This window comes from Salmo salar, chromosome 03 (assembly GCF_965601325.2).
Source record: "Salmo salar chromosome 03, fSalSal1, whole genome shotgun sequence".
Lineage (NCBI taxonomy): Eukaryota > Metazoa > Chordata > Actinopteri > Salmoniformes > Salmonidae > Salmo > Salmo salar.
Window position 1 is genome coordinate 72,751,835 of NC_138293.1, and position 17,737 is coordinate 72,769,571.

A 17,737-nucleotide genomic window follows, 5' to 3' on the forward strand; every position below is an offset into this window, starting at 1 on the left:
AGAGAGAGAGAGAGAGAGAGAGAGAGAGAGAGAGAGAGAGAGAGAGAGAGAGAGAGAGAGAGAGAGAGAAAGACAGCAGCCGTGTTGTCCAGTAATTTATTACGCCGTAGCCAGGCTCTCCTGTAATTAATATCATCAGTTTGACGTCGTCTCCATAACGATGAAAATTAACGCCTGTAGCTTATAATGACCTAAATTAGCGTGCAACATTCAAATTAGATTTTTGGCAATGCTCCCGATTCGGATCCATTATAATTATATACTTTTTTTGTTGTGTTAATTTTAAGGACTGGAGTGAAATGCGAGACAGAGAGGTTACACTTTCAGGGAAAAGAGAGTACACCTGTTCTGGGATCAGGATGAATGTGTGTCTGGACTTTCTAGAGAGAGAGAGAGAGAGAGAGAGAGAGAGAGAGAGAGAGAGAGACAATACACACTCCAGGCAGGTACCATGATATGTGTGGGTGGGTAAAGAATGGTTTCCCCCAGTGAGTTCAGGGAGAGGGAAGGGATCTCACCCCAAACATTTGCCGCAGGTCGGGGTCACGGAAGCGGAAGGGGATGTTGGAGACATGTAACCTCTTGGGCTGCTGTTTCTCCGAGGAGTCCGAGAGCTGCAGCTGCAGGGAGACCTCTGATTGCGTCACGTCATCTGTCTGCCAGAGGGAAACAACAGCAGAAAGACACAAGCAGCTCATTAGTTCCTACTACTGTACCTTCGGGTCACATGGTGAGGGGGAAGAGAGACAGAGGGGGACCGGCTAACTAACTTACTTAGCGTCTGCAATTTTTCAATCTGGCAAGAAGCAGAAAACGCTAAACAGCTGATGAATTATGGTTTAAAACCTGAGGTCATGCATTACAAATCCACTTATTAATCTCTTGCACTTAGCTTCTGGAGCCACAAGAAAGAAAAATTGAGGGGTTTGACAGAAAGGCATGGATATAGATCCTAGCGCTTCTGACACATCTAGACTTGAGACACATTACTGGTGTTGTTTGCACACTGCCGTAGGAGTGCAGAGGCCCAGAGCTCCTACGTTGTCGACTCCATCATTATGCGAATGCAGTGCTGACATTGTGATATAAATGACATGTCTGATGTCTATGACAAATCCCACTTAGTTCTCTCTCAGACAAGAGTGATGAATTTCAACATGGCTGCTGGCTTGTTTACTCAAACCGACCCAGTTTTAGAGGGAGAGGGTTTCACAAGATTTGTTTCCTGTAAAAACCTTCACTGGTCATCAGAACCATTTACCCTCTCCATGGAAGGATCATTAGGGCCCAACTCTGTCTGCATAACAACAGATTACATCATTTAAATGTGTTTACCAAAATTAAAACCCAGACCTTTTGTAGACACTTCTGGCGTTATGAAATAAATGAAAAAACTTTGAGAGGTGGGGGAAAAAAGAGAGAGAAAGATAAAGAGAGAGGAGTGAAATAGGAAGCGAGGCTTGGTTAGATTGAGAGGGAGTACAAAAGCTGTTTGAATATGATATGTAAACTCCAAGGTCCCCAGGGATGTGCTCCTTGAGCAATGGCAAACACTCCATATTACACGGGCTGGCTGGAGTCACATACACAGACACCCCGCGAGTACACACACACACACACACGCACGCACACGCACACACACACACACATACACACACACACAGAAGGAGAGGGAGAGAGAGAGAAGGGGAAATAAGATAGTGAAGGACGACAGAGTGAAAAGAGAGGAACCTTAGATCGAGAACAAAAAAGGCTGACAGATGTGCACATACAGACAAACACATGTACAGACAAGCACACGCACACACACACACACACACACACACACACACACACACACACACACACACACACACACACACACACACACCTCTCTCCACCATCCAACAACCCGCTCCCTGCTCCAAGGCCGTCGGGTGGCTGCAGGCCCCTGGGTGATACATATCCCACCATTTAGGAAATGGGCTAGGGATTTATTCATTATAATTCATCATCACAGTATTATCATTATCATCATGATCATAATGATGATCGCCTTTATTATTCTCATTATCATAATCACAATCTCCACTGTAATGGCCCTCATTTATTTGCTTTTATGGCCCATTCGGAGATGGTGACATACATTGTTAACACTGACAGTTGTTTGATTCAAGGTCCCACTTAGTCTCCCCTCCAGCCATCCTGGTAGGGCACATTGGTGATGGCAGGTCTGAAAGCCCTGTGTTCAGTGATGTTTAGTCATGTTCAGAGGTTATCATGTGGAGAAGGGCACAGGAGCCAGTGTAGGGGTGAGCTGGGCTAGCTAGTTCCAGTATCAGACTGGTAGAGTAGTGGAGGGGTGAGCTGGGCTAGCTAGCTCCAGTATCAGACTGGTAAAGTAGTGGAGGGGTGAGCTGGGCTAGCTAGCTCCGGTATCAGACTGGTAGAGTAGTGGAGGGGTGAGCGGGCTAGCTAGTTCCAGTATCAGACTGGTAGAGTAGTGGAGGGGTGAGCTGGGCTAGCTAGCTCCAGTATCAGACTGGTAGAGTAGTGGAGGGGTGAGCTGGGCTAGCTAGCTCCAGTATCAGACTGGTAGAGTAGTGGAGGGGTGAGCTGGGCTAGCTAGCTCCAGTATCAGACTGGTAGAGTAGTGGAGGGGTGAGCTGGGCTAGCTAGCTCCGGTATCAGACTGGTAGAGTAGTGGAGGGGTGAGCGGGCTAGCTAGTTCCAGTATCAGACTGGTAGAGTAGTGGAGGGGTGAGCTGGGCTAGCTAGTTCCAGTATCAGACTGGTAGAGTAGTGGAGGGGTGAGCGGGCTAGCTAGTTCCAGTATCAGTCTGGTAGAGTAGTGGAGGGGTGAGCTGGGCTAGCTAGTTCCAGTATCAGACTGGTAGAGTAGTGGAGGGGTGAGCTGGGCTAGCTAGTTCCAGTATCAGACTGGTAGAGTAGTGGAGGGGTGAGCTGGGCTAGCTAGTTCCAGTATCAGACTGGTAGAGTAGTGGAGGGGTGAGCTGGGCTAGCTAGTTCCAGTATCAGACTGGTAGAGTAGTGGAGGGGTGAGCTGGGCTAGCTAGCTCCAGTATCAGACTGGTAGAGTAGTGGAGGGGTGAGCTGGGCTAGCTAGCTCCAGTATCAGACTGGTAGAGTAGTGGAGGGGTGAGCTGGGCTAGCTAGCTCCGGTATCAGACTGGTAGAGTAGTGGAGGGGTGAGCTGGGCTAGCTAGCTCCGGTATCAGACTGGTAGAGTAGTGGAGGGGTGAGCTGGGCTAGCTAGCTCCAGTATCAGACTGGTAGAGTAGTGGAGGGGTGAGCTGGGCTAGCTAGCTCCGGTATCAGACTGGTAGAGTAGTGGAGGGGTGAGCTGGGCTAGCTAGCTCCAGTATCAGACTGGTAGAGTAGTGGAGGGGTGAGCTGGGCTAGCTAGCTCCGGTATCAGACTGGTAGAGTAGTGGAGGGGTGAGCTGGGCTAGCTAGTTCCAGTATCAGACTGGTAGAGTAGTGGAGGGGTGGAGTGGCGGGTGACAGAGTGAAAAGGGAGGAAGGGGTCATCAGTGTGCCATGTCCTCCTGTACTAGAGGTTAATAGCCTGAGTTGCCATGTTGGGTCCCAGGGTGACACACGGCAGACAGATGCCCGACTACTGTGGAGGGTGACAAGGCACTGGGGACCGCGGGTCAATCTGTTTCATCGGTCACACATGACTCTATCAACCTTTACCGTATGTTACCAGACTGCACAACAACTGACTCACTGTCCTGTCCTCCAGCAGCTTGGCTACTGGCTTCTTATCATGGGGTCCTCTAGCTGTGTGTTAGCAAACCTTCAGATTCACTTTTACTTCACACACTTCTTCCATACTGACTAGAGGTAAATACGACTGGCACTCATACAGCTATAGCTATTTAACCCAGACTCCATCTGTGGATCTCTGTGTTTCTGTCAGTGAGTTTAGTGCCCTTGTCTCTCCATGGCTCCTCCTGAGGGATCATCTGGATCCAGGCTGGTTGGGAGAAGGTGAGATGGTTACAGCGTAAAATAATTACATGTGCATTACCATATGACAGGGGTCTTCAACCTTTTCTTGCCCAGGGACCCCCTCCCAGGCACCCGGCAATACCCATCATACGTTAGCAAAGACATCCTGTCTTATCATCTGGTGAATGTTAATGGAAAGGAAAAGTTATCAACATTTTAAAATGAATACATTTGGTAAATATTTTGACCCCCTCACATTATAATTTGAAGAGGAAGTGTAAACTCTTGTGTGTAAACTTGTTGTGTGTATGTACTGACATGTACTGTATGTGTAACTGCTTGATGCACACACACACACTACATGTTCATGTTTTTACACACACACTACATGTTCATGTTTTTACACACACACTACATGTTCATGTTTTTACACACACACTACATGTTCATGTTTTTACACACACACTACATGTTCCTGTTTTTACACACACACACGTTCATGTTTTACACACACACTACATGTTCCTGTTTTTACACACACACTACACGTTCATGTTTTACACACACACTACATGTTCATGTTTTTAAATGTATGTAACTTGTAAAGTCTTTTGTCTGTAATGTCTTTTTTGTTATGTTACCCAGTGAGACTAGCTGTCGCTGTTAACGTCAGCTAATGGGGATCCTAATAAATCAAATCAATAACTAATATAGTCTATTAGTTAGAAAGGTAACTCCAAACTCATTTTCGCCTAGAGCAGCTGTTTATCTGGTTAAACAAAGGTTAGCCATGTGTTGGTAAAAATGAATGTCCAAGTCAAGAAAGCTTTCCAGCAGCCAGCGGCACTTGCCACACTGGTAGCCTTTTCGCAGGTGCTGTTTCAAAGCCTATGTCAGATACTCCAATGAGTGTAATTTGCTCAATATTCAGAGTTGAAGAATAATGTTGACATCATTAGAAATATGATATTCTCATCTGTTCTACAGTATGTATATAATAAAAAATGTGTTTATTCTGCTGTTGCTAGCGATATTCATAAAAACATTAGGGGGGGGGGGGGGGGTCCACTTATTTAAAAAATCTATATTTCCCCGGACCCCCGGTTGAATAATCCTGCCATAGGAGACCCCGTTCAGTGGCACTTTACCGACCTGGCAGCTGCTGTCACAGTCATGGCGAGGGAGGGAGGCTGATGCAACCCCAGGCGTCACCCGCCGCCTGCCACTACTGTCCCCGCCAAGCGTAGCTGTCATCTCGGGCGGCGAGTCACCCACCCTGCTTCCTGTTCATTCATTCCTCTAACAGACTCCCTCGCCGTTATTTGCAAATCGCTTTCAAAGTGCTGTGCTCAGCACATTCCCCCTCCTCTCAGTGGCATTACAAGCACATAATTGAAACTATCTGATTGGAACGCCGCCAAGCAGGTAGATTACATCCGATTAAGTGGGGGGCATACCGAGTCGTCGCTCACAAGAATTATAATGCCTTCCTTTAATGCACCCCCCCCCCATCTAATCCTCCATTGTTTGTCTCTTCTTCTCTAAAGAAGCTGTAAACAAATCCCTTCTTCAGTCACCTGAAATAGCAGGGGGTGAGAGAGAGGTAGAGTAGAGACCCTCCTCCCTCCCTCCCCCTGGCCTGCTATTCCTATAGATAACACAGACATCCCCTTTAACTGGGTCATATATACACTCATCATCCAGGCATAGGCTGCTAGAATCTCTTGCGAATCGCAAACTCTCTCTAAGAGAGATCATCTGAGTGAGTGTGCATACTCTTCCATGTGCTTGAACTGTATGTGTGTCTGCATATGTATAGCCCATGTGTCTGTTATCACAAGCTCCCAGAATCCACTTTGGATAGTCCTCATGCAGCTGACACAGACTTTGAAAAATCGGGAATTGAGTGCAGTCCTAACGACACTGCCTTAATTTGTTATCTGAATAAAAAGAATGATAACTCATGAAATCCAAACCCAACCTTGGACTATTTGAATGGCGCTTGCTAGATAACGAGCTCCGCTTTTTTTAAACAGAACTTGCTGGCAGCCCCTTTCTACAGTCTCATTCTCTCTCTGAGGATTTGGAGAAAGTTTGACTGCCTCTTTCTATCCTCAAGTCACCCGCTTTCATGTGAGTGTCGTTTGAACATGGGAGTCACACAGCAGGCCCCAGAGGTCTGAGTCTGGACAACAGCACCTCCCTGGAGTAGAGGAGGACTGACTGACTGGAGAGATGAGGAGAGAGGAGAGGCAATCCCTCATTAAACACACACTGCCAACCCTCCGCCGGGAATTCACACAGAATCCATGCATTGCATTCTCTTTTCCTCATGACTCTTTTAAAGTCTATAACTTTTCCAAGACGGCCAGAGTAAAGCACTGAGGAGTGGGAGCCCAGTGAGTGCTGATCTGCTCCCCAATCTATGTTTCTGCAGGGTGTCCTAATCAAAGACACCCGCGCCCTTCTGTGGCACCCAAAGCAAACAGGCTGGCTCTGTCATTAAAGCAGGGGAGCGCAGCGCGGAGCAGCAGTGGTGGTGGGGGGCACAGCGGTGGGGAGTGCTCCCCTACACCAGCGGCCCCAGGGATTAGCCAGCCACTCTGTTTACAGCCCACTAATCTGATCCCTCTCTCCTCACTGGCTGGGAGAGATGGAGAAAGAAGGAGAGAGAGAGGGGTAGAGAGAGAAAGAGAGAGTGGGGGAAAGAAAGGGAGGGAAAGGGAGAGGGAGAAAGATAGTGAGAGAGGGAGGGAGCCGTGAAGGAAAGCAGGGCTGTCTCTCATCTCTCCATGGCCACGTCACTTGGCTTTCTTCACAGCGGGTGGACAGATGAAATGAAATCTAAAATGGCGAGAGAAGAAGTGAGTGGCGTGGGGGAATGAGAGGCAGCGACACGGCAGGGTCCTGAGCAGGGGAGTGGAACCTCCTGCTAAGTCTCTCCTTACTCACTGAACACAGTATATCTGTGTAGCTGCCATTAAGAGTCAGCCATGACGACGGAGTCACACACATCTTCAAATCAAACATGATTTCATTACAGAGCAATGCTACAGTTATGCACATGGCTTTGCTATATCTGTACCTGTAATTCACAGCTGATTTCTCCACCCATTATCCATGGTGCTTCAGTGCTTCTATGTTTAGGAAAATGGAGTTGTTAATGATGTTTTTTATGGGTGACTTGAATCCCTCAGAGGAGCAGCCTTGACCCCCAGCTGACCTCTCCCAGCAAGTGGTTTCATGTGAGAGGAGGAGAGGAAGAGAGGGAGGAAAGGAAGAAAGGCCGGACTGAAGTCACATTTTCTCCCGCTGGTATTATCAGGAGTTAGAGAGAGGGAGACTTCTGCTGAATCCTCCTCTCTGATCCTCAACCACCTCCAGAAAGGGTGAATCCCAGGTTATGGCATATTTTATATATAAAATATATTTTGTATACTTTCACTTAATTTAAACCACATGTCAACGCCTACCTGGTGGGCTCACATCGCTATAGTGTTTGCTCTGTCCTATTGGTCCAAAGTATAGGCTGCTGAATATGCTGAACTCAACATATTTAACCATGACAGAAACTAGCTGTTATATGTAGAATTTTATATATTTAACTACGGAAAGTAGCTGTGTAATATTCAGTATTTGACATGTCAAATTATGAAAAAATAACAACACGGTTGAATTCAAGCTGTTTTAACTACATGGAAAAATGGTGATGTAATATGCTGAATTCAACATATTTTACTGTGGAGAAATAGCTGCAGGGTATGGTGAATTTGACATATTCTACTATGGTAAAATAGTTGTCAGTATGGTGAATTTGACATATTCTACTATGGTAAAATAGCTGTCAGTATGGTGAATTTGACATTCTACTATGGTAAAATAGCTGTCAGTATGGTGAATTTGACATATTCTACTATGGTAAAATAGCTGTCAGTATGGTGAATTTGACATTCTACTATGGTAAAATAGCTGTCAGTATGGTGAATTTGACATATTCTACTATGGTAAAATAGCTGTCAGTATGCTGAATTTGACATATTCTACTATGGTAAAATAGCTGTCAGTATGGTGAATTTGACATTCTACTATGGTAAAATAGCTGTCAGTATGGTGAATTTGACATATCTTACTATGGAATAATAGCTGTTTGCTGAATTCCCCATATTTAACTCAGAGAAAGTGTTTGTGGATAATCCTGGCTTAGCGGCAGCTCCTCAGGAGGCAGTGCAATATGTTGAGGGACATTCTCAGAGGTTTATATACATTTACAGCTAATTAGCTAATTTGACCAATTAGGCAGGGCTTTTTGGCTGGCCAAGCCCAGGCCCCTGCAGGCATAGAGTGCAACTTTCCCTCCTCTCCTTTCCACTAACTCCATAACCAAATGGATCAGGGGGAGGGCTTGTCCCCCTTTCACAGAGCCTAAATGATTCATGTGTACAGCATGTTGAATCTCACTGGCGGAAATAAATAAAACCCTTCAGGTTTCCACGTTTTCCAGAGAGCCCGGCTTCTCAAAAATGCACTTTGATTTCGCCACAACGTTTCCAATTAAGTTCAATCAACTCCAACTCACGCAGAATCAGCTCCACTCTTTGACATCTTTATGTATTTTCTGACATCAAAGTCTACTCCTGCACCCTTGTACACTCTGGGTAGTTGTGTAACGTTAACGTTACCTAACCGAATGAGCCACTGCACAACCTTATGACCGCCATATGTAATATTCCATCACTTCCTGCTTCCAAGCCTTTATTAACAATCCTACTGGTAATGGTCTTAAGGCTAAGGTTCCTTAAACACCTCCGGTCATCAACCTAATTTAAGATAATGCCAGGTGTGTGTTGTGTTGTTGAGCGGTACTGACCGGTACAGTCGTGTTGGCGGTGATGGCGGGCGTGTTGTTGTCGGTGCCCGGCGGCTCACTGTGCGTCTGTGTGGGGGTGTAGAGGGTCATGGCGTGCTCGGGAACCCTGTTCTGCCCGGTGTAGTCCTGCGTGGGGAGGGGGTGGGGTGCCGCAAACTCGGCCGGGATGCCATTCTGTGGGGGAGGCGGATACTGGGCTGGCGTGTACGGCTGGGCCATGGCTTCTGGGGGGTTGGTGGCCTCTTGGTTACCCTATTAAGACAAAGAGGAGAAGACAGTGTTACACTCATTGTTCCACATCACTTGTGATTAAAGTTACATTGTTAGAACAGTGGAGTACGTTGTTAGTAGTACTAAAGAACAACGCAGCATGAAAGACATGCTGGTTTCCCCTGTGCTTTGGAAGTAGCTGGGGAGATGAAGAGTTGTCCTGCAAACTAAGTATCTCAGGGAAATAGCTATCATATCATATTTCACCCCAGATTAGAGGATTCCTTGATCATTATTAATGAACATAGTTTATGGTGTGTAGAGCACGGCTCTCTGGTGGTGGGGCAGGAGCGAGGAGGAAACTCAATTGCACTCATGGCAAAGCGCAAGAGGAAAGATCAATTAATTGATACAATTTTGATTAGAGCCTTTGATTCAAATGACAGGTCGGTTATAGGAGCAGCCGATTCCTTTCTGTGTTCCACTTTTCTGCTTTGAACACCTACTACCTGAATCTTACTTGATACATCTGTCCTGTCCTTGGCTCTTCCTTCTCACCCCCTCCCTCACTCATATCCCTCTTTCATTCTGTCCTACTCGTCTTGTTCTGTCTCTGTGCTCCTGAGTGACTTAAGTGATAGATGGCTGGTAGAGACGTGGCAGGCGCTTTGCAAACCCTTTCTCTCGTGTGGGCGCTTAAGATGATGAGCTGTTGAATTAATGGACTTTTCTGGCTGGTGCACATTGTTAAGCAAAGCAATGGTAGGACTAGAGGAGAGCATGTCTTATTGTTCTACACACTGAGCCCTGCTAGAACAGATACCACACCTCTACATTAAAACCCCAACAACTGGGTTTTAAAAAAGGTGAGACAATAACGGCAGAATCCAATAACACATTCCCACCAAATATCCCCAATCAAATTTGGAGATACAGATCACAAGAGCTGAACGCATAACTCCTCCGATAAGAGAAGACAAAGAGGCTTATGGGTAAGGGGAAAAACAATAACAGTAAACAGATAGAGAAGTTTCTGTCTCTTCCAAGCCTTAACTGGCGAGGGACGGAGAGAGGAGAGATAAATGCTTTTTATTCCTTTTTTCGCACTTGTGTGCATTGCTGTTTGGGCTCTATGTTGCAGGCTTCCACAGACAGCCGTAGCTAGTTGGGCTGGAGGAGAGAAGAGGAGGCCTGTGCTTTAATGAGGGAGCGGAGCCGTGCAGCATAGCGCCCAGCGCTATAAATGTTTTGGAAACCAGCTTCAAGAGAAGCCACAGAGTCTCAAGGCCTGGGCCCTCAACACCTCCGTAACCTCACCTACCCTGCTTACCTCCATCTCTCTCTCCTTACCTCCCCTCTCGTTCCCCCGTCTCTTTCTTCCCTCCCGTTTTGTGCTGAAACATTTTTAATCTCTCCCCCTGTGCTCTACTTTTCATCTCCCTCTAGTCATGGCGTTATATAACCTACTTGCATTGCAGGGCATCCTTATTCAAGTCGACTCTTGATGTCGGCAATTTTAAACTTTTAAGCACCCACTTCAAGGAAGGGGGCTGGTTAGCTACCTAAAAACGGAAGCTTCTCATGGAACAGCAGCAGCTGAGACCTTTCACATAGTTTCCCCATGAGCCAGTTTAAGTGGTCTAACATCAACAAATCAATTAGGAAAGAAAGCTTGAGTCCAGATGACAACAAGGCATGTATGAGAAACAGTTTTCACACCATATGGGAGATCAAGGCTACATTAGAGGATTCTGTTAGACATGGCGAGGCACAGAGCACCAGTGTACTTGTGTCACGCCTATTGTTCTTGGAGCATAAAACAAGGGCATGGGACTGAAATAAAGCCATGTGACACACAACACTGGGTAACAGCCTGGAGCTGGGAGCGAGAGCGAGAGCAAGAGAGAGAGCGAGAGAGAGAGAGAGAGAGAGAGAGAGAGAGAGAGAGAGAGAGAGAGAGAGAGAGAGAGATGCAGCAACAAAGTGTTGTACTGCACTATACAGCACCACAGCACTGTTTCAAAGGGCAGCAAACCAAAAGCAAGGAGTGGGGGTCTATGGGTGTGAGTAGAGAACGGGGCTCATTAGTGAAACACAAAGTAACACTGGCTCTTGTATGATCTTCCCCTTCTCTCTGATGTATGTGACAAACAAGTTATTCAACTGGAAATGAACTAGAAGAGAAAAAAGGACCCATGCAAATCAGCAGCGTTGGTCCCTCTGTGACCGCACATCCTTTTAGCTGGTGATAATCCACAGTGCCTGATGAAAACCCCAACACCATATCAACCATAAAGCTCTCAGGCGCAGGTTGCAGTTCCCATCTCTCCCATCTCTCACGGCTCTGACGGGGAGACGTTAAGTTATGGCCGAAGAGAAACTGCTCCTAGTCGTTTGTGTGGTGTTATGAGGCCCCGGGCGGCAGGCGGCGTTCGTCCACCTGCAGGCGTGTTAACGATGGACGAGCAGGTCCCAGCGTGGTAATTCAGCGCCCCCGCACAAGGCCAGACGGTAGGAGTTAGCTAAACCCCTCCTCCATCGACAGGACCAGGGGGAATACAGGAATCCAGACAGAACGCCCAGTCTGTATCGATCTCCTATCTCTCTCTCGCTATCTCTTACTCCCACCTTTCTCTCTCTCCATCTCTCTCTCCTTTACCCCTCAACCCCTACTACAGAAGAGCACAATAAAAAACACTCTCTTTAATGTTAAGCACTCTCCCAGTGTAAAATTGGATTGAAACCCTTACTTAACGAAATCACTTTTGGTAGCAGAGTTTTTGTTTTTACAGTCAGCATTAGGCAGCCCTGTCTAAGGTGCAGGGGGGCGAGGAGTTTGGGCAGGCCCAAATGGCTTGGACTTCCAGACCTGCTCGTCGAGAGAGAAACACAGGGCAAAGGACAGGTGGAGAGTGATGCTACTGTAACTGCTAACTGGTGTTAGCTCTTTTGATGATAAAAGCTCCATTTCATATCCATGGATACCGTGGGTAGAGTTTTTGGCCAGTGGCCAATAATCTCTGATCCTCTTCAACAAAGCTGCTGGGGACTTGCTCTCTGAGGCAGGCCAGGCAGAGATGGGCTGAGCACATACAGTAGCTGGGGAGAACTCATATCAGCAGAGTGGTGTCAGTTCCTGTACTGTGCATGGGAGGTCAGAGTGTAAAGCTAAGGCTAAAGACAGTAGGTGACTAATTGTGTTGCATTGAATCCAGGGGGAAATCACTCAAATGGGAGCCATTGGTGATATTAGCTAAGGACGTGTGATGGAGTGGGCAGCGTTATGGCTTTTACTTAGACACACTGAGTCAGCCACTCAGACTCATGGTGTTTTGTCTTGTTTTTTAGGGGGTGGATCAGCTTTAATATTGAGGATAGATTATTGCTTCTATCAATGTTATTGCCTGCATCATTGCCAGTCCCTACTATATTTTTGGGGTAAATATATAAATACATACATACACATACATACATACATACAAACACATACCCAAATACATACATAAACATTCATACACACACACACACACACACACACACACACACACACACATACATACATACATACATACATACATACATACATACATACATACATACAAACACATACCCAAATACATACATAAACATTCATACACACACACACACACACACACACACACACACACACATACATACATACATACATACATACATACATACATACATACATACATACATACATACATACATACATACATACATACATACATACATACATACAGTTGAAGTTTACATACATTTAGGTTGGAGTCATTAAAACTCGCTTTTCAACCACTCCACACATTTCTTGTTAACAAATTATAGTTTTGGCAAGTCGGTTAGGACATCTACTTTGTGCATGACAAGTAATTTTTCCAACAATTGTTTACAGATAGATTATTTCACTTATAATTCACTGTATCACAATTCCAGTGGGTCAGAAGTTTACATACACTAAGTTGACTGTGCCTTTAAACAGCTTGGAAAAGTCCAGAAAATGATGTCATGGCTTTATAAGCTTCTGATAGGCTAATTGACATCATTTGAGTCAATTGGAGGTGTACCTGTGGATGTATTTCAAGGCCAACCTTCAAACTCAATGCCTCTTTGCTTCACATCATGGGAAAATCAAAAGAAATCAGCCAAGACCTCAGAAAAAAAATTATAGATCTCCACAAGTCTGGTTCATCCTTGGGAGCAATTTCCAAACGCCTGAAGGTACCACGTTCATCTGTACAAACAATAGTGCACAAGTATAAACACCATGGGACCACGCAGCCATCATACCGCTCAGGAAGGAGACACATTCTGTCTCCTAGCGATGAACGTACTTTGGTGCGAAAAGTGCAAATCAATCCCAGAACAACAGCAAAGGACCTTGTGAAGATGCTGGAGGAAACAGGTTCAAAGGTATCTATATCCACAGTAAAACGAGTCCTATATCAACATAACCTGAAAGGCCGCTCAGCAAGGAAGAAGCCACTGCTCCAAAACTGCCATAAAAAGCCAGACTACGATTTGCAACTGCACATGGGGCCAAAGATTGTACTTTTTGGAGGAATGTCCTCTGGTCTGATGAAACAAAAATACAACTGTTTGGCCATAATGACCATCGTTATGATTGGAGGAGAAAGGGGGAGGCTTGCAAGCCGAAGAACACCATCCCAACCGTGAAGCACGGGGGTGGCAGCATCATGTTGTGGGTGAGCCTTGCTGCAGGAGAGACGGGTGCACTTCACAAAATAGATGGCATCATGAGACAGGATAATGATATGGATATATTGAAGCAACATCTCAAGACATCAGTCAGGAAGTTAAAGCTTGGTCGCAAATGTGTCTTCCAAATGGACAATGACCCCAAGCATACTTCCAAAGTTGTGGCAAAATCTCTTAAGGACAACAAAGTCAAGGTATTGGAGTGGCCTTCACAAAGCCCTGACCTCAATCCCATAGACAATTTGTGGGCAGAACTGAAAAAGTGTGTGCGAGCAAGGAGGCTTACAAACCTGACTCAGTTACACCAGCTCTGTCAGGAGGAATGAGCCAAAATTCACCCAACTTATTGTGGGAAGCTTGTGGAAGGCCACCCGAAACGTTTGACACAAGTTAAACAATTTTAAGGCAATGCTACCAAATACTAATTGAGTGTATGTAAACGTCTGACCCACTGGGAATGTGATGAAAGAAATAAAAGCTGAAATAAATCATTCTCTCTACTATTATTCTGACATTTCACATTCTTAAAATAAAGTGGTGATCCTAAAACACGACACTTTTACTGGGATTAAATGTCAGGAATTATGAAAAACTGAGTTTAAATGTATTTGGCTAAGGTGTATGTAAACTTCCGACTTCAACTATACATAGATACATACACATACCCATATACATACATAAACATTCATACATATACACATACATACATACATACATACATACATACATACATATATATATATATACACACTTTTTTAGAATATACCTTTATTATTCCCCGCAAACCCTACCACCCCTCCCCCAATTGGAGTAAACTAATAAAGACTAATTTGTTAGGGACTGGAAGACCTTGAAAAGTCTCTACCACACAGGTTCATCTGTCACCAGATCCAACATCAGACCTGTTACAATATTAGATGATCCGTTTGAGATGTTGAGCTACAAGAATACCAGGCGAATATCGAGAATGTGTTCATTTCTGGGTAATTCAGCATATATGTGTGTACTGTAGTCTACATTAGTTACTGAACTGGCATGTTGACAGGAACCCTTTAAAATGGCTCAAGTTTACAGAACCTATCCAGTGCAGTGAGTCCAAAGGAGAGGAAGGGAAAGAGTGTGGAGTGTTTTCTAGCGACAGCACAGACATAGAGAAGAGAAGCACTCATCTCACTGTAATGACTCCCTCACTGAGAGGAAGGCAAACTTGTGACAAATCCCGTTGGGCCATTGCAGCAGAAAACAGAGTGGGGACAACCGGAGAGTGTCACGTAGCTCAACAGTGGCCAACGTAGAGCATGCAACACACACGAAACACAGCGAGGATTTCAGCCAGCCAAGCACATAAAAGCCCCTTGTTGTTTTCACCCCCGCTACTGACGCCCAGCTAATTGAACCCCAACAAACAGACATGCAGAAAAAGCAGGCAGGCCAGTGAGGCAGGCCTGGGATGATTTTCAACATCCAGCAACTGGCATTAGTTTTGTCTTAACAGGCACACATAAATAAAGCTTGAGTCTAGCTAGGTCCATTTTAATTAGGCAAGCCATATGATCATGCTCCAACACTGCGTTAGCGTTAGCAGTGTTAGCAGCGCTAGCATCTCACCAGAGGCTGCAGCCAGCCAGGGAGAGCCTGTTAATTACAACCACCTGCCAAACCATTCAAGGTGAGTCTGAAAAGCCCAACTCGGAGGCAGAGGTAAACAACAACAACAAAACAAATCCTCCAGTTGGGTTTCTCATGATGAAGCAGATTTCCGGATGTACCGGCTGGCTTTTCCCCCTCATTGTCTTCCAATTACAGTGAAACTTTGGGAGAGACAGAGGGGAGAGAGCATGGAGAGGTTGAAATGCAGCGGCCCAATTTAATGCAGATTTGAAGCACCTGAGAAAAGCGTTTGCATCCCACTAGCTACCCCCAGTGTTCTTCCATACCACTCTTCAGCAGTTTGGGATTCCAAATAGGCTAGGCACAGCATTATTATTTTCCTTCACATTTCCTCTCTTGCCAACTCTCCTCTATCAGTTTTTCCACCTCATTTGTGGAAGAATCTGTCCATGAAGTTAAATACTGCATCTACACTCGGCCCCCAGAGTGAATAGAGATTTTTTGCACTCTTTTTTCTTCAGGAGCCTTAATCGTTTACACATGTGACATATGTTTCATTCCTTCTAACATGATTTTTCCTAATTATTTTGAAGCATTTATTTGTGATTCATGGCGTGTTCACGCACTAGACGGAACTAGGAAACTCAGAAATTGAACGCAGCAGGTGTAGAACTTTCAGAGTTTCCTAGTTCCAACTAGCACGCGGCTTCATCCTTGGACAGGGTATTAAAGGGAGAGTTAATTTCCCTCTATCCCTTGTTGATTTCTTTATTACATTGCTGCCGCACTGCACAACACCACACACCGAGCCTCAGCCTGTGCTGATCGAGATGGGAGTGCTCTTAGCGTCTGCAGTGCTACGACTAGCAAGTGTTACTATACCTCAGAGACGACTGGAGCGCCACTTAATAAACAGAGCAGACAGAGGATCACTTTGAACTCCTGTGACATGTAATGAACCTGTCCGTCTCCTCCTCAGCCAGCCAGCCAGCCGCCCGCTGTAGCAGCCATGCATGGATCTGATCTGTCGGGGGCTGGAGAACGGCGCATTAAAAAGCTCCTAATAAACCAACAGGATCTTTAAAAACAACTATCATTTACAGATGATCGGAGCCGCCATGTTTTCCCCACACCATAAAAGCAGATAATTGCCTCTTTCAATGTTGTTGCCTTTTTGTTGCGTAACAGACATTTACATCAGGGACTAATTATTCCAGACTTGTTGTCGGAATTCAAATAGACATGTGGGCTGTGTGTCGTTTTTAACATCAACTAAGCCCGCAGGCGTTGCTTTTGACCTGATCAAATGTACTACAGTAAATCTCAGCCCCCTCTCAATCCTCCTTCTCATGTATCAAATGACATGAACAGATTGATATTGGTAAACTTTTATTATACATGTTCTAAATAGATAAGACTCTTCAATTTCTAGAAATTGCTATTGGTCACGGAGATAAAGACCTATCTGAAATGAAAATTGATGTCTGAACAGTTGATCAGGGACATTCTTTTGATTCTGGTCATACACGTGTGAATCAATTCTCGTACCGTGCCGATCCACTGATCTACACCAGATCTAATTTAGCTGGCAAATGAGTATTTTTCTACTGTAATTTAACATTGTTGAAGTGACACCAACATTTGGTTAGGAACCAGCTGTGTGCCATTGTGATGTGGACTCTCATTGAGGGTTATGATAAGAGGCCAAACTGCCTCATGAGGGACAAATGCCAGCGCTTAAACATGCAGGAATCTTAACATGACATTCGTTGACCGCTGTGACAATGGCAAACATATGCAAATGAGACAGAGTGTCGCTCTCATTATGACCCTGTCACTGAGACACTGACCCCTCCTACTGTAGAGAGAGATAGAGAGAGAGGGGGAGAGCAAACGCAGAAATAAAAAGATCGTAAAACCAGGAAGCAAACAGGTAAAAGGCACCATTTACATTGTCTAACTCTTGTCTTCCTTTTCTATTCTTCCTGCCTTTGTAATCCTTCTCTTTGGTTTCCCTTTGCCTCGGTGGGTTTCTCTTTGCTCTGCGGAGGAGGGCACGGGGAGGGGAGGGACAGATTTACATGGGCCATATTCTTTGAAGTGAACATGCCTACTACTCCCTGCTGTAGCCCAAGCTCATCTAATCAGCAGCTAATTCCAGTTATTAAGATTTGAGAGATAACTTTGATTCATCACAGTCCATCTACCCCAATCGGTTAATCACTGTCGTCCTAAGCTCTTTTTTAGTCCTCCTTTTGTTTCCAGCCCCTCTGGCACTCGGCGATGGGAGAAAAGGAGAGAAGATATTAACAATATTAATGACCCGTGATCCTCGTCTCCTTAATGAGAAGGGTT

The 17,737-nt window shown here is 45.3% G+C and overlaps 1 protein-coding gene across 9 annotated transcripts in view; it reads right to left on the minus strand.

The window, feature by feature from the left end:
- The window catches only part of LOC123741697 (RNA binding protein fox-1 homolog 3), a 385,849-nt gene that overhangs the window by 33,847 nt on the left and 334,265 nt on the right, over window positions 1-17,737 (minus strand). For all 9 annotated transcript variants that reach the window (XM_082971476.1, XM_082971477.1, XM_082971473.1 and 6 more), the window contains 2 exons: window positions 8,825-9,076; window positions 519-656 (listed from right to left, as the gene is read on the minus strand). In XM_082971476.1, the coding sequence (XP_082827602.1) occupies window positions 519-656; window positions 8,825-9,076 (390 nt within the window). The remainder of the gene's footprint in view (window positions 1-518; window positions 657-8,824; window positions 9,077-17,737) is intronic.